This window comes from Doryrhamphus excisus, chromosome 21 (assembly GCF_030265055.1).
Source record: "Doryrhamphus excisus isolate RoL2022-K1 chromosome 21, RoL_Dexc_1.0, whole genome shotgun sequence".
NCBI lineage: Eukaryota > Metazoa > Chordata > Actinopteri > Syngnathiformes > Syngnathidae > Doryrhamphus > Doryrhamphus excisus.
The window spans coordinates 7,321,966-7,346,563 of record NC_080486.1 but is presented as its reverse complement, the minus strand read 5'-3'; the positions used below and the strand labels follow the sequence as shown (position 1 = coordinate 7,346,563).

Sequence of the window (24,598 nt, the reverse complement as noted above, 5' to 3'; positions counted from 1 at the left end):
GACAGATCAGGACTGAAGTCATGTCTTTCCAAGCGAGTATATCAGTCGCTGCTAAAAGGCTAAAAGGTCAGGAGTGTGCTGTTCTCACATCCAGGTGCTAATGTAACACCTCTCACACCTTTCACGCTCGCCTGCGTCTGTCTGCTGCCGGCTTAGTGGACCCACTCTTGTTTTCTCCACAATAACTTTCTGTAATCCCCCAGTCTGATGTGGCTTGAACATAGCAACATGGCAGACGTGGAGGGTGACGATGCCACCGGCGACAGACTTGCACATCGGCGACATGCAATCCCCCCCAAGCCTGGTTCATGCTTCTGGACTAAAATGTATTGATGTGCTTTTAGTGCTGATAATCGCTCAATCGTTGTGTCTGAAATGTCTACTCGAGTCTTTCTCGAGATATACTGCAACATGTAACTTCTTACAATAAAGGCCCTACTCACAAAGACAGGAGTTCTGATTGGATCTCATCCATAAATCACCCCACCCCTCGTCGCGCACGTTGCTAACATATTTGTGATTGGACATACAGCTGGCCCACATTTATCACAGTTAATTGGTTCCAGCCCCGACCATCATAAGTGAAGATCTATTTTCCTAATTTGAGCCTACAAAAACATGTTAATGACCTTCTAAAATGTTTTTTTTAACATTATTAGAGCTCTATAGGCATTAAATAGCATCCCTATATTTTTTTTTACTTTGATTTCTAGTTTTGTTGCCCACTTCACAGACCGAAAGAAATAGCTGTGAACACCAACAAAGAAGAGGCATCAAAGACGTTTGGCTTAACGTCATAAATAAAGCCATTAAAAAAAAAAACAGCCATTTTTTAAAAAAACATGGTAGGGATGTCAGATATTGGCTTTTTTGCCAATATTGTCTAAGTCTCAATTTCCGATACCGATATCAGCCCAACAGGACATATCTCCTTTGGTGGAGATGTATTGTATACAGCATTTTTTAAGTATCGGTTTTCATGATCTGAGAAAAAATATGAAAAAAATTATACCGATATCACCTGATATCAGATCTATAATCATTGGTACCAATAATTATCGGACATACTGAAAGAAGCAGTAGAACATAGGTAAGTTTCAGGAAAATATCAGTTGCCAACAAAAAAAGGGAGAAAAAAGGCTTTTTGTGAAGATACATTTCAAGCAACTTTCAATTTGACACACATGTAGCCATATATATTTAGCCAAAACGTGGAAAATATGCCAAAACATAACCAATAACCATTTATTTACAAATATAACACCATGAACTATTTACAATTGAACTACGTATGTGTGTTTCATTTCATTTCAATTTCCCTTCAATGTGTAACCTCTTATAAAATGCACTTCTGCCACCTTGTGGCCATTTTTATGGCGTAAAACTGCACCAAACATGATCTCTTCTATTGTGCAGTTACATCATCAACTCTTTTTGCCTTGCGCTAATAAAAACCCGTAAAAGACATCCGAGAAATTTCTTGTTATACTACCACTTCCACATGGAACAGGAGGAGATCTTTCCTTCACTGTGTCAAGCCAAAAACCTCATCCATGGATAACCTCATGCAGGTAATATCTCATCAATATGAGATTCCCATATTCCGAGATTCCAATATGAGGGCTGTAATCCACCCTACCGTATACAAGACCAAATTAGATATGATTGGATTTCATTTCTGTCAACATTTTCATCTCGTTTCTATTTGATGACAAAACTGTCATTGTGTTTGTCAACATGTATTTGTTTTGATGCATTACTGTCACGTCCTGGAAACAAGGGGGTTGATGATAAGCGTGATGAAGATGATTCGTGAGTGGAATTAACACTGGAAGAGGCACCGGCCTGTGTTACAAGGTTGCTCCAAACGTGCACTGTAAAATATTGTGTGTAGATGCCCTATTTGTGAACGCCTTTGGTCAACATTTGCAATAAAAATGACTGCTGGAACATTAGCACAGTCAATTAGCACTCTGTTTGTCCTTTACTGTGCATTGTTTGCTAGCTATCAAGGGAGTTTAAAGACAACCTATTATGTTTTTTTTTTTTCACTTTTCTGACCTATAAATGTTGTCAACAAAACAGAGGAGTGGGCGTGCCAGGAGGCGGATCATAGGGGGAATAAATTAAAACAGACCATTTGGGAACTCCAAGGAATAGGTGCAGATTCTGGAAGATCTGTGACAACACAGAAGCATAATCCAGGCTCGAGACACAACGCGAACCATTGGCCCCGAAAACAACACATTCAAGTCATTTCAAATCTTCATTCACGCTGATTTGAAGCAAGTATTTATTGTAATAAAAAAAAGGACCGCTTTGGCTTTAGCAACAGTCTGAAGTGGCCTGAAATCCATTGCAAGTCCATCTGAGGTGGATATTGGAGTTAAATTGAAAGGTGGTGTCCTTTCAAGAGAGCTTTGAGATAGAGAGCGCTCCTCTGTAGGCGTCTGACCTGCTGTATACAGGCCAGTGAGTCATGACAGTCGGTTGCTATCGATTTAAGACAGGAGGAAGTCCTTTTTAAAGCGCATCAATCATTTAGAGACTTCTTGCTTCCTCTTTGAAATGCCTGAATGAAAGGATATGATGAATCTGGAGGGCAGTACGCAAGAAAACACATCCTATTGAGGAGCACATCGTTTAGGAGTGGAAGCGATCAGTCATGGCCTCTCGTGGTTTTGTATGAAAAAAATCACCACAACACTTATGATTTGCATACAGTTAAAATGCTCTGCGTACACACGAAAAGATAAACAAAGTGGAAATTGAGCATCTGTCTTCTTCTCCAAGCTGCTGCCACACCTGGCCTTGAATTAGAGACGTGACGAAGTGGTGGAAGAAAATGCAGGCCATTCCGCTGGGTTAGTGATCACCTGATATGGCCGCCAAAGCAACAGCGGAATAAACACAATGCTAAAAATCCAACCTAATGTTAGGCAGCTCTATTGAGAAGGTTCTGAAAGGGTTCCAAATTCTCCTCTATGATTGCAGACGGCTGTAATCCCTTGCTAGAAAAGATATCATGTAATCATAGTCAAAAAGCACAGTACAAAAGCAAATAGCGCTTTGAAGACGGAAAGGCAGAAATGTCACCCGTGTGCTTTGAAGCTCTGCGACTCCCTTTTGTTTCTCTACACTTGGAGCTCCTGAAGCTCTGGCAGGGACCCGCATGGAGGGGCCAATTAAGGGCAGAGTCACCATTAGCGGGGACACAGCACACTGGTAGAATGCTTTACTGGACGCATGGTACACTTTGTAGCAGACAAATAATGTATACACGGCGGTGGCTTGGAGTTTAGTCGTCATTTGTCCACACGAAGTGAATGGTGCAAAAACCAGAGCAATTTTTCTTTTAGGGAACCATGTAAATCCAATTCATTTGTTAAACTAACAGTACTGAGCTTCTACTTCTAAGCCTGTCTCCACCTGTTGCCCTTGGCATTATGCATCCTTCTTACTCTGTATACTCTACAGCAGGAGTGGGCAAATATTTTGACTTGTGGGCCGAGTTAACAACATTGTATTTATGAAATTGTATATATAAACATATATTTAATATTAGTATATATACTATATAATAATATAGCATACTATTTTATGCTTATAATTTTCCCTTTAATTATTTGTCTAATTTTATCTGTATAAGTGTCCCTGTTTTCAGGAGCACTTTAAACATCAGACCACATCAAACTATGTAATTTAATTTTACAGTTTTGTTGTTTTTTTGTTTTTTTTTTTTTACTAAATAAGACATCCGACTTGCAAGTCATGTTGCAAGTTTGTAAGCAACTGGCGGGCCGGATTCAAACACTTGGTGGCCGCATGTGGCCCCCGGGCCGCAGTTTGCCCACCCCTGCTCTACAATCTGCACCAATAAGAGTTAAAACATTAGGGGGAAAAACAACTCTTGTAAAGTTTCCCCATACGGCCACTTGGTGGCCACATGTGGCCCCCGGGTCACAGTTTGCCCACCCCTGCTCTACAATCTGCACCAATAAGAGTTAAAACATTAGGGGGAAAAACAACTCTTGTAAAGTTTCCCCATAATGCATTCATCAATGCGCTGCAATGACGTCAGCCTCCCTCTGCACTGTATTTTGTGAAGGAATATGACAAAATACAGTGCATGTTAATGATTTACATCTCGTTACTGCCATTTCCCCTCATGCCAAGATGGACTGAATCAGCGCCATTAAGCCCTTTTCCTCAACTCCGCCAGAAGATCATCTTCACAGCGTCTTTCAATTCAGTCTAGCAATTTGATCACTATCACCATCTTTTCATTGCATCGTGACTCATAGCAGGAGACGGGGGAAAGGCTCATTTGCATGGCTGTTTATACGAGCCGCCTCATAATGTAAAAAAAAAAAAAAAAAGAAAAGCGCAGTGTACAAGAACCTGCTGTTCTCCACACGGGTGAGAGCCATCAGCGCGGCAGCGTTCAATGCAATCGCAGCCGGAAAGATGAAGGGAGGGGAGAACACAGAAGATGAAGGCTGAGAGGGTCGGAGAGGAGCAAAAAGGTGGGGAAATGGTGGGGGCCGGGTCTGGAGAGGAGGTTGGATTTACTGCTCAACATGGTGCTTTAATCCAAGCATCTCCGCTCTGAATGCCCGTGTGGCTGCGTCTCTTCCAGTCTACGGAGCCGTGACAAAACCTCAAGGAGACGACGTGCCACATGTTGGTGTCATGCTATAAATCATAAAACTAGCCAACCATTGGGTTAATAATACGTTCAAGACAATCCTCGGCTTTACTCAAAAAAATATTGGTGTCACATCAAGAATCAGAACAGTTTGTACCATAAAGACGCTGATAATTAGCTTTGCTTACACAATCTCGGTCTTCACGGATTACAGTAAAGTAAATGTGTCAATGCACACTTTCTTCAGCGCATGCATTAAAAGTTAAAAGAGTCATCCCCGTGGTGGCCAACGATGCATATTCACTTGAATGTTTTGCTACGTGGCTCCAATTGGAAGCCCTTTCTCATTAATCTCCCTCCACTTGCTGATAGCTCGGTTTCACGGCTTTCAATTATTCATGACTTTTTCCCACAAATACCTCAGAGATGGAATTAGCAAACAAACAATGCCAGGCGACACTAATCCCCGTCCGCAGCAGAGATCCTTTAATGCACTGGAGATGTGGCCGGCTGCTGACGGGCACCTGTTACTGTCTTTAGCTGCTTTGCGACGGCCATGTTGACACAGTAAACATGTTTACAGCCTCGGCCCAACACTGAGGTGAGCACTCAAGCATGGGAGCGGAGTAACGAGGAGCAGGGAAGCATGGAGAAGGAGCCAAGAGCATGACTGACGAGGACAAACAGGATGAAAAGGAGCTAAAGACACCGACTAAATCATTCATCGTCTGGAATGTTTCCACATCACACATTTTCTGGAAGATACGCACAATAAAAGTGTTTGATTTGAGCGAGGGAGGAGACTAAATCAACTCCCAAATGCCTTTATTTTTGTAGTTTTTCCAGTTTATCGGCAGTGTCCATGTTATATTATTCATATAGAATTGCATGGAGCTCATTTCCACACTCACAACTACGCTAACCTATGCAACAATCTGTTTAGCACTTTTCGCACTTCAATACAAGTAGTACAGCCCAGCAATCCTATCCAGAAGGATCCGACCATGACAACAGCGTGTGCTAACAAGGCAGCAAGGACCACTTCATGCACGTAACATCAACACAAGCCAAGTCGGAGTAGAGAGTAATGGGGATGGTGATGTTTTGCAAAGTGGTGCAGAGGTGTCAAACTCGTTTTCATTGACCACATCAAAGTTTCTGTCCAAATTAGGGATGTCAGATATTAGCTTTTTTGCAGAAAACCGATACGCCGATAATGTCCAACTCTCAATTTCCGATACCGATATACATATGTACCATGACGTATCTCCTGTGGTGGTAGAAAATATGGGTTTTCATAATCAAGAAAAAATCGGATACCGATATCGTATTTTTATGCCGATATGGTATGATATTGTTGACAAAACTGTCAGTTTTGTTTGTCGACATGTACATATTTGTTTTGATACATTACTGTCCTGTCCTGGAAACAAGGGGGTTGATGAGGAGTGTGATGAAAATGATTTGTGAGTGGAATTAACACTGGAAAAGGCAAAGGCAAATAAATGAAATGAAAGAATGAAAGAGCAAATAGGTGACTTGTCTGATGTATCTCTGTCCAAAGCGGCTTCAGAATGTCCTGTATCCGCTTTGGTAGGGAGGTGAGTTCAAAAAATCCAGGATTTACACCTCTAAAACAGTGTGTGGACGCAAATCTGAAATGGTAAAAATGAAAGAGCAAATAAATTTAGAAGGAAAAAGGTGACTTTTCTGATATTTTTCTGTCTAAAGCGGCTTCAAAATGCTCTGGTAGCAGTTTGTGCATGTTACTTTAAAAAAGTAATTAGTTATAGTTACTACTTACTTCTCAAAAAAGTAACTGAGTTACTAACTGAGTTATTCCACTACAAAAGTAACAAGTTACCAGTAAAAGTAACTATTGCCCCCACCGCAATCTCACTAAACCTTAGCCAATCCTCATTGCTTATGTGCTCTAAACACCCGCCCACCCAAGTTCTCTGATTGGCTGAAGACCAATCTTACTAAACCTTAGCCAATGCTCATTGCTTATGTGGTTATCTCACCCCCTCCCTTGTCACTCTGCAACACTAGTTACAACTAGTTAGTTATGAAGTCGGTGATATATTTTTAGGCGGCTTCAGTAACGTGCAGTAACGGGGTGTCGAAAATGGTAACGCCGTTATGCTGACAGTAAAAGTAATTAGATTACTCGTTACTGAAAAAAGTAATGCCATATTTTAAACACTGTTATTCCCATCACTGTCTGGTAGGGAGGTGTTTGCAAAAAATTCATGATTTCCACCTCTAAAACAGCGTATGGACGCAAATCTGAAATGGTAAAAATATGGCGTAACCTTTCTGTGTGAACCTAAACGCTACTAAGAGAGCTTAAAAGCACGTAGAGGAACAAGGCATAGCAACACGTGTCCATCCTTTTCCTGCTTACTGATCAACTCTGCATTAAATGTTAGGGAAAACTCAAATGTGGACGGCGTCATGTGGAATTAGCATCACTCTTGATTTGTGTGCATGTGTCTGTCTTTGTACGCTGTGTGTGTGTGCCCTCTGGCAGACGGAGGATGATGCAAAAGAGGATGGGTTCTAGTGAGAATGTACGACACACACACACACACACACACAGAGAGAGAGAGCCAGGGGCAATGGAGGAGAAGAGACTGAGGAAGACTTTGATCACCGAAGTGAGCACATTCAAGCACTCAAGCAGAGAGCGGTAGCCAGTGATGGGGAGTAGAGCGTCCAGGGAAAGACGGGAAAGAGGGAGGGATGGGCTTGTTTTCTGACCTCTCTGCTCACCGATACTCACTGCACTCTCTGGGAAAAAAAAAAAAAAGAAATCAAAAGTAAAGTTCTCATGATTCCATGCTGACAAACTCAATTTTACTTTGACAGCGCAACCCGAAAACAAAATATAGGTGAGAAAATGTAATTCTCACTTCTCCTCCACCCCAAACCCCCCCTCAGCCTCTGGTGGCTTGTTGGTTGAGAGTGGTAAACATCACAGCAGCAAACACGGCGCTGTGGAATGCCAGCGGCTTAAGATGACCACCACGGCGTCGTACGTAGGCTTCTTGGAGTGTCACAGAGCCGTGTGGATAAAACGTTGTGTTGTTTGCCAAGAGAGCAGGTAATTATCATTGGCATTTTGACAAGTGCTTGCCAGAGTGAAGGTCAGCTCCGTCTGCGTGGGAGATCTATGCTGATCTTCTCAGCTGGAAAACACAAGCACTCAACTGGTAGCCTCCATCACGTAGTCGCTCTGCTGCCTTTTCACGTGAAAACTCCCCGCCAGTGACTTTCTATCAGCTAACGAGCTCAATTTCATTGCACTGAGACATTTTCAAGTCCGGTCATCCATCTTTTGTCGGGCGTATTAGCGGTTTGTACAAGTTCAAGTAGGAGGGATTCGCTCCCTCAATGGAATGCATTTCATATCACGTGTTGTCTTTTAGAAAAACTTTCTTTCTCCTGTTTGAATAACAGGCCGCCTCCCTTGGATTTCCTCTGTGTTGTTACTCAAGTATGAGGAAGCGACCCGGGGAGGATATTGTCTGTGTTCAAGCCTCCCTGGGGTGACAGCCGTGTGTCAGGGTCTGTGCTCTCTGCTCCAGATGGTCCAGCTACTTGCTCTCAGGGTCCTCTGGCTTCCAGCCGTCATTGACCGGGGCTGGGGTTCTCACGGCCCGGGGGCCCGCGGACTCATTGCTGTGGCCTGGCCTCTGGGGGCCTTTGTGGCCTCACAAGGCTGCAGGGTCGTCCAGGCGTGACAGCCAAGACAAAAGGAGAGTCCTCGCCCGGATCCTGCTCGCTACTTCAGCACTCCAACAGCCCGGCGTTTGGCCTAGTGTGGGGACGCATCAGTGAGGATAACATACGTGCCTGACCATCAAGCAGCCTTGGAGGTCACGGTGTAAACATTTAAAGCCTTTGAATTAATGGTTGAATGAATAGTCCTGTTTTGCATGCATATTAGCTCACCATGAGGGAGGGAGACATTTGGGTTGCTATGTGATGACACCTTGCACCTTGATTTAGCCACCGGATGTTTTACAATGTATGCGTATTGCGTTTGAGCAATGCATTCATTGGAGGACAAGCGGCATAGAAAATGGATGTCCACCAAATGCCCACCAGAGGGAGCCAGAGCCCAGAGGGAGGCTGACGTCATTGCAGCGCATTCATGAATGCATTGCTTGGACAAAATGCATTATGGGGAAACTTAACATGAATTTTGAAATTCGTATTGGTGCCTGTTTGTATATTTTTCACTGGTTTACCTTTTGATTGTTTAGTTGCTGTGTGATGAGTTTAGTGTTCACCGTGAGTCAGACTTATCAGAGTTATTCTGTGATTTCGAACTCGGTATGCACTGATCGCTCATGATTGGCTCCTGCTAAAGAAACTAACTCACTGACTTGCTAGCGGCACAGTCATCAATCAACCAATCAAATTTTATTTGTAGAGCGCTTTCTTTTCATACATAGAATGTAGCACAAAGTGTTTTAAATGTAAAAAAAAAAGAAAGACAACAACAAGACACATATACACACACACTCGCACGCACACACACACACACACACATAGGAAGTTTGTTTGCCAGAGTACAGAGTATTTAAAAAATTAATAGTAGTTCTGAAGAGTAGAATTTAGCCACAAATTAGCACACAGTTCTGGAATTTATGGTAACCAAATACAGGAATTACAGAAGAAGACAAGTGAACGATAACCACAAATTATTGACCGAAGTAGTGGTCCTCTCTGAGATGGCAAAGATAACAAATCATCAAAAAGAGCTTAAGATTAAAAGATCTTAAGTCTAGACCCTACAGGTAAAGATGTAGGTAAGGAAATCCCTGCACTCACAAGACGGAAGTAAATCATACAGTAAATAAGTATATAAACAAAGTCATCAACATTCAACAATATACTTTATGAATATAGGAAATTCTATTGATTTATTGTCAACATAGGCATGACTGGATGAGAATCAACCGTCAGTCCCAGCTAGGATTTGGAGAAGCGGTCGGAATTTTAACAACTTTGCTTCTTCCTACTCCTTTTTGGATACGATGCAAGTGTAAACGTGATGTAACTTCTGAAACAAATAAAAGCATCACCAACATGAAATAACACGTTTTATGAACACAGCTGCACAAGAAAATACAAGCTCACGCAAATAAAACGCACACACACACACACACACACACACACGGCCTTGTAGTTTTGATAAAGCAGCAGCTTTCTCTTTTGTTTTGCAGCCGAGCAGGGATTAGGCATTGCGCGTCTTTGTCCTGCGGTTTTCCAGTTGAGCAGAACACAAGAGCCTCTACCTCCGCTAATACAGTCAGACCTCCCAGCAGGCTTTTCACTAACGCAACCGCTAAGAACCTGCCGCCCAAAAGATGCTTTTCAATGAGTTATCAAATGTCCTCAATACTGTCCGTGCCTTTCAAGCCAGTCTCTTTGTCTATTCTCGTCAATGGGTATTGAACACATCAAATAGAAGTGCTGGGCAGATAGATGGACAACAGTATGCAGCAGAGCCGTATAAACCTCCATCAGAGCAGGAAAAAGTGTTTCTGTATCACAACATATACATTACCAGGCAAAGGTGAAAGCTTTAAACAGCGTTCCATTTGCCACGCTGCTGGAAACGAGGTGAGCATCAAGACAAGATAGAAGAGCTAATGGGGGTAAAAATGTCAGCCAAAGAAGTTTGAAAAACATCCCAGGTTTAATACATTTTGTACTTTTAAAATAAACTTTCATTTGGAAAATACTGTTCAGCGACCCCCGGGGGCCGCTGGAGGAGTCTGGGTGCATGAAGTATTCACTCTGGAAGTATATTTCATCTCAGTGACAAACTTGTCAACACACATGAAAGGAAACTGTCACAAGCCTGAGCGAGGGTAGGCCATAAGTGGTAAAAATATAGAAAACATAATAATTACACTATGTTTCCTAAAATACAGTAAGACGCACTGCAGCTCGCTTAAAGGAAGTTGCTCTTTATTTAGGCAACTTGCATCAACATAAACTTAACCCAACAGGTAGGTAACATACACGGGGCAACTACTACTACTAATGGAGGATAATAAACAACTATCTTAAAGTATTTTGAGCAACTATTCACAAAAGGTGCCGCAAGGTATGCTGGGAAGCCAGAAGCACTCCCGTTACGGCACTAGTTACAGCACCTTGCCGCATTTGATCCACATAGAACAACAGCATGAATGGAGTGAGACCTTTTATTAATCATACAGTCTCTTTGCCTCGGTGGGTGGAGGCGGGGTCGCTAGCATACACACAGAGTACAGCAGAGTATAGCCTTGTGAGGAGTAATGCAATGTAATATAGTAGAAATTAGGATTCTCATTGAGAGTGACCAGGATGGATAGGATCAGGAACGAGTACATCAGAGGGTCATTACATGTTAGGGGCCTTGGAGATAAAGTCAGAGAGGCCAGACTGAGATGGTTGGGACATGTCCAGAGGAGAAATAGTGAATATATTGGTAGAAGGATGCTGCTGCCAGGCAGGAGACGTAGAGGAAGACCAAAGAGGAGGTTTATGGATGTAGCGAAGGAGGAAATGAGGGTAGTTGGTGTGAGAGAGACAGAGTTGGATGGAGGAGATTGATTCTCCTGAAGGGAAAAGCCTAAAGAGAATGAAGAAGGTGGAATGAGGGTGATACGATATAAATATTGGTAAATATCAAGTTTGAGCAAAATGTCTGATCCAGCTATTGTATTGGACCTCATGATATCGTGCAAGTGTAAAAGTGTTTATTATGAAAAAATGTATAAAAGATATGATAAATGCATGCTGATTAGCGCAGCTTGAATAGCTGAAAAAGTGCTGCTTGGTCGTCTACTGCCATGAACGTAGCAGGCATGCTGCGCAGGCTCCCAGCAGCAGGTTGAGCCCAGGATGCAGCAGGGGTTGTGATGAGTTCATTAGGAGGCCACGTCATTTATGCACAGTCACACATAAGGCAAAGGTCAGCTGGGATTACCCAGGTGGCCGCGGCATGTGGGCGTCACTTTCATTTTCACATTTAACACACAATGTTGTTCCACAACCTGCGAGCTACCTCAACAACAACACAAGCATCGCCGCCATATTGTGTTGAGGTCAACATCACATATGTGCAGCCACAGACCACAAACCAGAATGTGGACTATGCATTCACTTTGCATCCTTTCTAATATCGGAGGGTGGGAAGTTCACTCCATTTCACACTGTGACGGAAATAAAAGAGGTGGTCGCGGGGAGCAAGGTAGACAGGAAATGAAGCTCCGGCACAATTTGATGGAAGGTCAGCAGGGACACAAAATGTTGCCGTAAAGATCACAGATTGATTTAATATTTCATTCTTCAGCAGATGTGTTGTGAATAAAAGGCACCAATTAAAACCACAAGTTAGTTTGATCGGCTCTTGCTGCTGACTTTTGCCCATCGCTATTCAGGTGGGCTTGTATTCATAATTCATCCACACGGGTCAGGCGGACCGTCGTGTTGACTTAACATTTGGGCTGACATTTCAGCCCTGCTCACGCCTTTCATTAGCTCTCGCTACACGCCGTCCCATCAAAGTCCATCAAAGCAAGCAAGGGAAAGGGGAGAGGAAGGGGAAGAATTTGAGGAAAACGGAGCACAGGGCGGTTACTTTCACTTTAAAACCACGCGGCATTGAACGTACACGACAACAACGCAGCAGAACCAAGATCGGCATGTTATCAGAGAGGAGACTGTGGAGTGTAATACTGAGTGAAGTTGCCTGGGCTCTACCGGTAAAGCCAAGTGGAAAAGAGAAATGACAGCGAGGCTCACTACACGCTGTAATCTGGCACAAAGGCTATTCCCTAGAAAGCTCATCCCTAGAAAAAATATCAAAAACAGATACGCATTTCATCCAACCACAAGACCAAAGGTGATGATGGTTGATATTGACTGCTAGGAGTGTTGCCACACTTCGCTAAGTCATTTAGGACATCCACACGCCGAGGGGAACGGGGACAGTGAGTCAGTCACAAGTTTCCATCAATGTCAAAAACACAGCAAATCATCTATCGCAGGGTTTCCGCTGCTTGTAATTGATCACGTTTCAATCTCATTCCGCTTTGAGTGGGCGTGGCTGGAGGCAGGCCGTGGGAGGAATACATCAAAACAGACCGTTTTCACAGGAAGAAAGAAATCTAAAGAAATACAGCTGGAATAGGTGCAGATTCTGGAAGATCTATAAAGCTTTCGAGTGGGTTATTAGTGTAGCTGCTGCTAGCTGCTAAAATGCTAAAGCTACTTAACATGGAGAGACGTCCTGAAGTAACCTCTTTCTTGAGAAACTACAGACTGTCCAGTCTCTACATCCGGATCAGATTCGGGATTCAACACCTATACGGTTTATCAACGTTTATAAAGTTGGGTTCGGCAGCTATCCGAAAGTCCTTGTGAGCACAGTAAAGTGGGCCGTGGGTGAAAGACATTAAAACAGACCGTTTTCATGGGAAGCACAAACTCCAAAGAAATACAACTGGATAGGTGCAGATTCTGGAAGATCTATAATGCTTTCTGTGCAGGTTATTGTGTGTAGTTGCTCTATAGGAGTCCACAACTGGTAGAACACTACAAACAAATGTCATATCATGTTGTGAAATGGAATCATCTGATGTAGCTTAGTCCCCACTGATGTACAGTGTGTTAGTCATCTCTGAGATCAGACTTTGTTCGTACAAGACGACAAGCATCTACATCTACAAAGAGACTCGTCTGTGTCCTCATTTACTGACGCACAGGCGTGACAGAGCGGGGAAATGACATGACAATTGGAGGCCTTAGAACGGCTGCTCTTACCTGCAATTTGTACCACATCTGCCGTGGTCACATTCTTGGGGTTGTGCCCGACTCTGAATGTCAATGCAGGACCCAGAACCCTGGAGGGAACAGCACAATGGCAGTTAAGACTGACGTTTTCACCTCTGACAGGAATAATTAACTTTCATTTCTCTTCAAAAACAAGCAGTCGTTGGCAGAAACCTGCCTATGTCGGCCATTTTTCAAAAGACAACCTCTTCCGTACCATTAAGGATTTACAATTTTGACATTTGGAAATGAGTGCTGCCTAAAAATGGCCCTTCTGCCACCTAGAGGTTGTTTTGATGGCATTAAAATTTGCTCTCAGGTCAAATCCATTGGTGAGGGGTCGCATCATCACCTCCTTTAGCCTCTCGCGGAAAAAAATACATAAAAGACGTATAAATACACTGATGGGATCGGGCGTTCGGGTTTATAAAAATGTATAACTAACGTCTTTGCGGTTTGAATGTGGCAAATTTAAAAAAATCTAATAATTAATAAATCATGCTGTTTCTACTAGTAGGCATCATCGGTATTCGTCAGGAAGGGCATCAGAAATTTAAAGGGCCAAAAATCAGTATGCGGATCAAAAAAAGATCCACTGTGGCGACTCTGTAATCAGGAAAAAGCCAAAATAAACAAACAAATGTTGTTTTGTGGTTGAATACATTTGTATTTTTGCCAAGATGTATGCATTTTCAAGCACAATAATGTTTAAATTAACTAATTTGTTATCATTTTTGGCGCGAGGCACAAAGAGCTGACGATGCAACTCCACAATAGAACACGTATTGGTGTGGTTTTAAGCCGAAATAACGGCCACAAGGTGGAGTCTAATGTTTCTTTTGCTATATACTTACATAGAACACAATATTCTGCATGGCTTGAAAAATCTGTCAAAATTATGGCTTTTGGAAAAAAGGCTGGGATTGAATGAGTTCAAATGCAAACACAAGGCATTGAGGATGCATTCAAAGACACTGTGAATGATACGCAGGGTACTGTGAATGGTATGTAGTATTCAACACTGGTCACAGGTATCTCTTTTCCACTGCAGCTAACTTTAGTTGAGCCCTGGCGTTGAACCAGCGTCCCGGGGAGCCGCATCATTACATCACAAGGGTTACGCCTCCGATCAGGAAATAAGAGAGAGCTCAGCGTGAGTCTCGTAATTTAAATCATATTTATTTTGTCAAAACGTCCGAATGAAAAGCAGTGTCTTTGCCTGGAGCTTTTACTTTGAAGAAAACTCATCTTTCGTCAGAATTTGAGTACCATGCAATTAATAACTCAAACATACTTAGTTATTGAAAGTAAAGAAAATCTGTTTGTTCATACAATACTATGGGAGGCATTTGCTGGCTAAATTACAGTCTGTTCTGGATCCATTTTCTGTACCGCCTATCCTCACGAGGGTCGTGGGTATGCTGGAGCCTATCCCAGCATCCATCCATTCATTTTCTATACCGCTTATCCTCACAAGGGTCGTATGTATGCTGGAGCCTATCCCAGCATCCATCCATCCATTTTCTATACCGCTTCTCCTCACGAGGGTCATGGGTATGCTGGAGCCTATCCCAGCATCCATCCATTTTCTATACCACTTATCCTCACGAGGGTAATGGGTATGCTGGAGCCTATCCCAGCATCCATCCATCCATTTTCTATACCGCTTATCCTCACAAGCGTTGTAGATATGCTGGAGCCTATCCCAGCATCCATCCATCCATTTTCTATGCCACTTATCCTCACAATGGTCGCGAGTATGCTAGAGCCTAACCCATCATCCATCCATCCATTTTCTATACCGCTTACCCTCACGAGGGTCGTAGGTATGCTGGAGCCTATCCCATCATCCATCGATCCATTTTCTATACCGCTTATCCTCATGAGTTGTGGGTATGCTAGAGCCTATCCCAGCGCATCCATCCATTTTCTATACCGCTTATCCTCACAAGGGCTGTGGGTATGCTGGAGCCTATCCCAGCATCCATCCACTTGAGGTAACACCCCCCCCCCCATACTTTTTGTTATGCAAACACTTCAACACTCAACCCAGCAAGCTTTTGGAACCAGAGTTGAACCAGTTCAGCCCCCCTGTGGAACCATGACAATGGAAAACCAAAGCTCTGAAAACCTTGGAGAAACACACAAGCACCAGACATGATTGCTGGAACAGCAGGTTTTTATTGTAAGTTTAAATTATGTCACAGACACAATAATCACGCTAAAACTCAACTCTGAACCCCTGACATCACGTCCTGTCCGCCCGCCACACAGATCCTCTAGAAATACATTTATAGCAACACACGGGTGAAATGATGACTATAGGGGTGTTGTTTTGTGTCTAAAGTGCTCTAATAATGTTAATGTTAAAATGAATTAATAAAAAACACTAATTTCCATGCGATACAAAACCATGTCAGCTTTGATCAGGTTTCTAAATCATCAAAACGTTCGTTCCGTGAGCTAAGCTACACCAAGTTAGCCAACAGCCACATTTACTGGCCGAAGGAACAGAAGAAGATGTAAGCAAACCACAACAGACATTTCAAGTGAATGTTTATTGGCCAGCACATCCAGCTAAAGCAGTCGGCCATTACACTCCACCCTCTTGGAAGATGATTGGAGTGTACTTCCTGTCAGACTGGATCACGGATGAAAACTCGTCAAGAGTGGTGACACCGGCTCAGTCCACCATCGCTCACGTGCACTCTCCCAGGGCCGGGAGCAATATATGAGGCAATACTAGCAGACAGATGGACCCGGCGATACACACACACACACACGGAAAAAATGTCCTTGTCTAATGCTTCACCTGGATTCTGTTTGCTCTCGTAAATGTCAATATTTCCGCAATCTTTACCCTGGCCTCCATTCCCCTTGGCCGGAGATCTCAATGCATCTCAAATGGAAGTGATTTCTCCTTTCCACAGCCTATTTAAATAAATAAATAAGAGGAACACAAGCACTGTTGGGGGTGGGGGTGGGGGGGGGGTGATAAGCTATCTAGAGGACTTCACACTTTCTCCTGTCTTATCAGTATGTGTAAGCATGGACTTCATATTAGCTCAGTTAGTGTGTGTGTGGTATGGTATGAAGCTAGCGTGAGAGTCCTACGCCCCCTAGTGCCTCGCCGGGGAAAAACACTTACGTCATCTGAAAGAGGCTCATATCATCAGTCGTCAGCCAACAGTATTTTTTTTTCTAATCTCTTCAAAATGATTACCGCAGGCTGGAATAACTTGAGGTTTTCGTCTAGACTATATATAAAAAAAAAAAACGGCAGCTTCCTCAGTATCCATTCCGCCGTGCTCCTTATCGAGGCTCATCAGGGCGGTGTGCTCTGACCCAGCTCTCATTGGATACTTTCAGACACTCACCTGTCGCGGCCTCACGGCACAATGAGCTTGCGTCACGTCCTCCGTCTGGGATATTTCTACTTCGGAAAAAAGGACGGATATTTCCCCCATTTCTCTTTTCTATGGAATCACGTCAGCTTCACATGGAGTGTGGCGGAGGATGTGTGGAGCTATGCTATTAGCATCACTTGATGAGCAAGTGATGTGATGTGGCAGCTGGAATAACATGATAAAGTCCATCAGTCACGTTCTGGTCCTTCTTGCTTGTCGCAGATTGGGAGCTTGAATGGAAAGCTCACAGCTCTCGGCTGCATTTATTTTTATTCATTTCACCAATGAATGTTTCAGGAATACAAGCGTGTAGCCTGGCTTTACAGCATGCATACGCGTGGGGTAGCCGACTGTTATGCCATTGCTCCTCTACAATTACATTTTGGGTGCATAGGACCTGTTCTATATGAATGATATCCAGTGATGTTCAAGGCTGCTTTAAGACCAGTTGTTTGTTTTGTTTATTAAATGCATCTCGTCTTTGTTGTAAAAGCCTGATCGCCTTCTGGTGAGTCAGGGGTCTCCAGCCAAGTAGCTAATGAGCTGCCAGTAGCTCCTCAAGTAGCTCTACAAAGGCTTTATTCATTTATTCATTCATTCATTCATTCATTCATTTTCTACCGCTTTTCCTCACGAGGGTCGCGGGGGGTGCTGGAGCCTATCCCAGCTGTCTTCGGGCGTGAGGCGGGGTACACCCTAGACTGGTCGCCAGCCAATCACAGGGCACATATAGACAAACAACCATTCACACTCACATTCATACCTATGGACAATTTGGAGTGGCCAATTAACCTAGCATGTTTTTGGAATGTGGGAGGAAACCGGAGTACCTGGAGAAAACCCACGCATGCACGGGGAGAACATGCAAACTCCACACAGAGATGCCCGAGGGTGGAATTGAACCCTGGTCTCCTAGCTGTGAGGTCTGCGCGCTAACCACTGGACCGCCGTGCCGCCCTATTCGTTTATTATCAACCGAAAAAAATAGAAAGTGGGGTTCGGCAGTCGTTTGGAAGTCCTCGGGAGCAATTGGTCACACTCCCAGAGGCGGGGATTAAAACAGAATCCAAGGAAATATATCTGGAATAGGTGCAGATTCTGGAAGATCTAGAAAGCTTTCTGTGCAGGTTATCTTGTGTAGCTGCTCTATAAGAGTCCACAACTCAATAAGAAGGGCCAGAAATTAGACTTGGAATACGTGTTCCACACAGGAAGGGAGGAAGTCCTGATGATTTGGCGACGCCTACATGGTCTGACAGCAGACGTACAAAGCAGACCGAGTTCAAGGACAGTGTGGCGTATTATGAATACATGAGGCACCTCCTGCTGAACAACTTTCTCGTTTTCCCGCTCATGATCCACACAGCACATCTCACGCTTTGACTCCAGAATGATTTGGTGGCTTTGATGGCTGACTAGGCAGACGGAGACAGCGGACTGCGTTCAGTCCTGCTCCTCCGCTAATTAGGCCTGAATTCTCTCACTGCCGGAAGTCAAACACTGCAAAAGGTCAGAAAAACAACAAACGCCTACATTCCCTGGCGGTGTCGCTAAATATTTCCAGTCTGGCGGCTCTCGCGCTCATCTGCAGAGCCCAGATTCTGAACTTGGATGCTTTGAAGGTTGAACAAGTTGTCCCAGATCAAGGAAAACACATGCAAACATTTCAACAAGGCCACTTCTCACATTCGTGCAGCTGATTTCTTTGAGGACTATGGTCAGCGCGAGTACTTACGAGAGCTGGGTGAGGTCCGCGGCATGGAGGTTCAATTTCTGCGCTAACCGCTCCATCAAGTCCAAGGCCTGGTCGGAGGTGAGGGAGCTGGGAAGGGAAACACAGACAGGTGAGTTCCTACTGAGCATCACCCACAGTGACACCTAGTGGACTGGATGACATCCATCAACAATACACACCGATGTGTGCACATTCACTAAGAAATACACAAAGAGTGTCAAGGATGGGGGGTTGGGTAATCAGCTGCCTCTTCAGGCTTGGTAAATCACCAGATTTTTTTCTAGCAATGAGACAAACAATAAGGTGCAAATAGAACCTGCATGAGGTGTAATGGCTGCATCACACGGACGCGCCTCATCTTTCTTTCCCTTCGCCCACCGCCGTGCTCTCCCGCGCACACACTGTGACAGTACACAAACACGAACACACGCCTGAGATGAGAATAATAGGGTGCAAATGGAATGGAGGTGAAGTGTAATGGCGGTCTGATAAAGCCATGCCTCATCTCAGCTCAGTCCACGTCTTCCCTCGCTCTCTCAGAGACTAAATCGCTGAGGAAATAGACCAAACAAAAGGTCATTTGTGCAGGGGAGAAAAATAAATGACAAAGACACACAAGAAAGCTGCTTGGTTGCTGGCCAATCAGGTCAGAATCTGTGGCGCCAAGGTGACCCGAGAGTCATGGATGGCATTGTTGGAATACCCTGTTTTTTTTTAAACATACAGTAAGCCTTTGAAAATGAATGAATCATTTTTTTTTAGCTTGAAGAAATGTTACGAGCACGCCCTGGAGCAATGGTGTCCAAAGTGCAATCCAGAGGACATTTTGTATTAGCTCGTGGAACATTCTAAAAATATAATTTAACAAAAAAAATGCAAAATGGAACAATCTGCAGTATTGTTTGGCAAGACAAGTTTATCTATAGCAGAAAATTTGTACACAAGATACCGTAAATTTGTGAGTGTAAGCCACATCCACTAAGTTGAGAGGGAAAAAACAGATTTGTACATATACACATATATATACACACACACACACACACACACACATTATATATATATATATATATATATATATATATATATATATATATATATATATATATATATATATATATATATATATATATATATATATATAAGCCATAGCAGATAAAAGAGGCAATCATGAGCTATGAAAAAACTCACAATGAGCTTGTCAACACATTGTTAATTGCATGACTCAATCCAGCAGTCTCATTCACAGAACGCTAAACTCATCACACAGCAGCTTAACACTCAAAAGGTTTATCTAATATAACACAAAAACGTACCAATACGAGTTTAATGCATTGCGTCTGAGTAAAGCATTCATTGGTGCCTGCCAGGGCGCTGCATTGATGTCAGCCACTCACTGGGCTCCTCTGGTTCCATCTAGTGGACAAAGCCAGCATTGCAGCACCATGCATTATCTATGCTGCTTATCCCCCAATGAAGCTGCAAGCATCAGTTTATCATTCATTCATTCATTTTCTACCGCTTATCCTCACAAGGGTCGCGGGGGTGCTGGAGCCTATCCCAGCTGTCTTCGGGTACGAGGCGGGATACACCCTGGACTGGTCGCCAGCCAATCACAGGGCACATATGGACAAACAACCGTCATCAGTTTATTCATAGCTTATTCATGACTGGTTGTCAGAGATATACTTGCCGCAAGGTTTTATGAAGAAAAGATTTTAATCTAACAAGGAAATTTTTTTTACAAGAATAATGTCATAATGTCAAAAAAAATATCACCAAGAAGCTGAAATATTAAAGAAAAAAGACTTTTTGTAAGTCGTAATATTATAAGAAACAACCACACAAAGTCAAAATATTACGGAATAAAACAAACATTTAATATAATAATAATCAAGGCCAAAAGTCATGGTTATTACAATTTTCTGTGGGGTCGGGTTGTACGCCCTCTGAACAAGTCGCGTACAGACAGGAAATAATGTACAACCAATCACAGCCACAGCTCAAGGATGTACTAGGACGTGTGTATAGCTGTGACTTTGTAAAGCGCATTACCGCCACCTCCAGGCCTGGAGAGGAACCGTATTACCTGTTTACAAGATATTTAGCATTAGTTGGCCTTGGTGGAGGTCTGCCTCTCTAGCTATGATGTGGACTTTATCCTTGGCAGAGTGGGTGGCTTTTTTTTCCCTCTGTACTTTTGTCGGAAAGTAAAGTCATTCCAGACACGTTTGCATCCCTCTGCGGTAATTCTGGCAACCGGAGAGCTCTGCGAGTGTCTCGCTTGTTGATGCCTGCGCTTTCCCCCCATGGGGGTGCTACTCTCCGTCTCCTCTATTCACATCTTCCTCCACGTCCCACCCCGCCTCTCCTCCTATTCCCCAATCAGCAGCAGCAGCAGCACAATGTCAGCAGCTGTCAGATAAGCAGGTTGGCGTCGACTCACCGCAGGGCGCGACGGAGACGTGCAATCACGACTTGCGCAGCGAATGCACACTCCCCAGTAGGTGGACTGGGTGAGGCTACGAGGTGATGCTTATGTCCTCTTGGAAACATTTCTCCTGAAACAACAGCACCCACACACACAGCGTGTTTGTGCCCCTCAGGCCTTTATGAGCTCCACAGGTGAAGGACAACGCCGTGACATAACACTTGATAACGCTATAAAGGGATTTCAAAGAGGGCCGGGGGCGAAGACGCGGTCGATAGGAATTACTGAGTCTGAGCCGTGTGAAGAGGGACAGAACTCAGGCCGTCTTCCAGACTAAAGTAGCATCATTAAAGGCGGACTAGACCACTTATACGAATCATCATCACAGTTGCTATGCAGATGAGGACGTGTGGGTGGATTTGAGAAGAAATAAATGTACATTTTTTTCGATTTGCACAACAAAATTTCGATTTTTAAGCCACTCAATACTAATGTTTTAACGTATCTGCTGAACCACTCAAGTCAAATCAATCATACTCACTCTGAGCTGGTTATGATGTAACCAAAGTGTCTGTCCTTCCCTCTGCTGGAGAACTCCTTCACTCCTACATGGACCAACTGAGTTTTCACTTTCACGTCATTCTTGCCTCCTTCTTCCGGCACATCCTTCCCAGCGGGTTTCTGAAGCTTCTGCATCCACCTGTCCATCTCAGAGTCCACGTGGGCGTCAGGCCCCGGCCCCCCGCTAGTCAAACGCAAGGTGGAGCCTACCCCGGCGGGTGCAGATACACTTTTCTCCTCCCAGCCTTGGGGTGCGATGATCTGGCCTTGCTTCGTGCGGCTCTGGACGCTCTCCAAGCCGACAACATTTCCTTTAGGACCAGGTGCTGGTCCGCTTTTGACCTCCGGAGCATGGTTGAGATAGTCCAGAAGCTTGGAGAAAAGGGCTGCATGCTGCCAAACAAACAACAGCAATGTTTAGCTGGAAGTTTTATTTTGGATAAATAAGGTTCTAATTATTTGGAATTCACCTTGTCAACAGGCTCTTTAGCTGGTCCATCTTCTTGTTGTCCTGAAAACAAAGCAAGCAAGCAAGTAGACACTTTGAGGGACTGGAGAGCCCCTACACACTTAAAAGTGTAAAGTATCGATCCCTACCTTGTCTAAAGTTCAATACATCCTTTGGTTCTTGGTTTGCTTCCATGGTGGCCGATGGAACCCTGTTAGCTTCCATGATGCGACTGGAATGAGAAGCTCCCGGTCCTTCTGATTCCATCTTCCTGGCCTCGGCTTCCTGCAGCGCTCCAGAGACGACCTCAGCCAGATGGTCCAGGTCTTCAGTCATCCAAGTGTCCATGTTGAAGCCGTTTCCTCCAAAATGTTTCAGCACATCGTGAAGGAGTGTGTCTGGGAGAGAAGAGGATGATGTCTCCAATGAAGATAGATATATAGTACATAGAGCAGGTTCTTACCATCCATGCCATTCAGAGGCTTCTTGCCGCTCAGTTGATTTGAAGCGCTCTTGAACAACAGGCGGTCCAAATTGGCCTTTGGAAGTTTGGAGCCGAAAGCCACCTGCTGGTCACCTAGAGGTGGTCTCACATAGCTCAGGTAGTGGAGCTTTCCTTTGGGCCATGAAGCCTGGCCCACCATTGGTCCTCCTCCTAGGATCTGCTCCAAGTGGTTGGAGAGAGCCTTGCTCTTGTCAGGGTGTCTGCCTTCTCCACTCTGAGAGAAGACTTTGGTGACAGGAACCTGGTCATCTCCTTTCTGGACGCTGTAGATGCTGGTCTCCTTCCAGCCGGACTTTGGCCCATCGTACACGATATCCTCATTCTGCACAGAGACATTGTTGACATAAATATATCGGGATATCTGAAACGGAATATCCTCAAAGCCTTTTTTCCACAACAGAACTCATCCCACCAGCGGGGAATGTCGTGAACTCTTCAACTTTGCATTATGGCGGTGCTGACCCGACAGCGGGGGGGGGGGCGGCATTGAAGGGTGTCAGGGACATTACCACCCGATATATGAGCACGGAATAATGTGAAGAAAAGATGGAAGAGCTGTGTGAAAATGGGTCCCCTCACCGTGTCAGACAGCGGGGGGCAAAAAAACTAAAGAAACAGGAAGACGACCCCTAAAATTCAAAAAGACATACTGACTGAAAATGTTGTGTGTACAGTGCATTGCCATTTTACTAAAATACATGTTTTTATATTTAATGCAGAGCAGGGAAGCTTTAGTGTGCAGAAATAATCTTTAGTCTGCCTAGCAACAAGTGGGCTATTAAACAGAGCACAATTCCTTCATTGTTTGCATTTTGTTGTAGTTTTAAGCATGTGAATTAGGACTAAAACAGTAACATGTACTTTAAATCAAAGAAAGGTTTCAGTTTTTATGGGATGTTTGGGGGCCCTTGGAAATCTCGGGGCCTGAGATAATCTTTAGTCTTTACCAAATGGTAAATCACCCCCAGCTAAATACGAAATAATCAAAATCCCTAAGTTATCAACACTAATCCCTCCTGCAACGTCTTCTTATTCTCTGCCAGATCAAGTGCTTGTTAAGAAGCATTTAAAAATGAAGTTAATTTGAAGGCCTGATACAACTAAAGGTACATTTGTTTGGACAGAATGATAACAAAAATTACAATATAGCTATTTTGTTGTTATCACTGTATGATGACAAAGCTAGAAATGATGGTTACTACCACTCGGGTGACAGGAAGAGGAAGTGAGACCCAAAATGACTGTGAAGTTATTTATGAATTCTGTATTAAATATGAGTGACGTATCAACGTAATACCTGTTAGTACTGCTTACCTGAGCATCGTTTGTGTCTTGCTGGGCTGGCAGGAAGTGGATCCCTTTCAGGAGCTGCTGAAAGTTCCTGCTCAGCTCCGCTTGCCCAGGCTTCACTTTCCTATCTGCGACGGCCCCGCCGTAGGGTACGAGGGGCGCCGATGCCCGATGGCCGAGGGGGACGCTCCTCAGCTTGGACAGCTCTCTTGAGATCACCTGCTGGGTGAGGCCATCCTGCCATGTCAGCCCTGCAAGAGGTAAGAATCAGTTAGCTTCATGTCATCAGAGTTGAGCCTTGCCAGCTTCTCTGCTAATTGCCAACACATAGCTGGGATGCTGGACTCCAGAACACGGAGCCCAGTGAGCCAAGAGGGTGTAAAAATACCAGTGGCAAAAATAACGGGAGCAGAACATGACGTTGACATGAGGATGTCAGGATGTGAGGCATCCAGGGCAGACGCCTGAAGGACGTGTCATCTCTTGAGCGGGATGCAGCTCAGACCTCCATACAGCAATGACAGCAATTATTTCCTATTTCGGATGACTACTTTTCATAGTAAACATGGACTTAGTCACTTGGTCAACAGGGGGCACCGTTACGCCGCTGCCACAGAACACAAAGCCTATTGATTATATTTGGACACTAAGCTACTAAACAGTCTATGCAGTCATGGAGACATTTGGTCATGTGACTATGGTGTCATAGTCGCTGCTTTGGATGTCTGTGATGAT

General features: G+C 44.0%; 1 protein-coding gene across 1 annotated transcript in view; it reads right to left on the bottom strand.

Moving 5' to 3' along the window:
- The window catches only part of ptprn2 (protein tyrosine phosphatase receptor type N2), an 85,212-nt gene that overhangs the window by 53,322 nt on the left and 7,292 nt on the right, over window positions 1-24,598 (bottom strand). The window contains exons 4-10 of the mRNA XM_058059919.1: window positions 23,888-24,114; window positions 22,532-22,895; window positions 22,218-22,466; window positions 22,091-22,131; window positions 21,601-22,013; window positions 18,632-18,718; window positions 13,481-13,560 (exon numbers count right to left, since the gene is read on the bottom strand). Coding sequence (XP_057915902.1) covers window positions 13,481-13,560; window positions 18,632-18,718; window positions 21,601-22,013; window positions 22,091-22,131; window positions 22,218-22,466; window positions 22,532-22,895; window positions 23,888-24,114 — 1,461 coding nt within the window. The remainder of the gene's footprint in view (window positions 1-13,480; window positions 13,561-18,631; window positions 18,719-21,600; window positions 22,014-22,090; window positions 22,132-22,217; window positions 22,467-22,531; window positions 22,896-23,887; window positions 24,115-24,598) is intronic.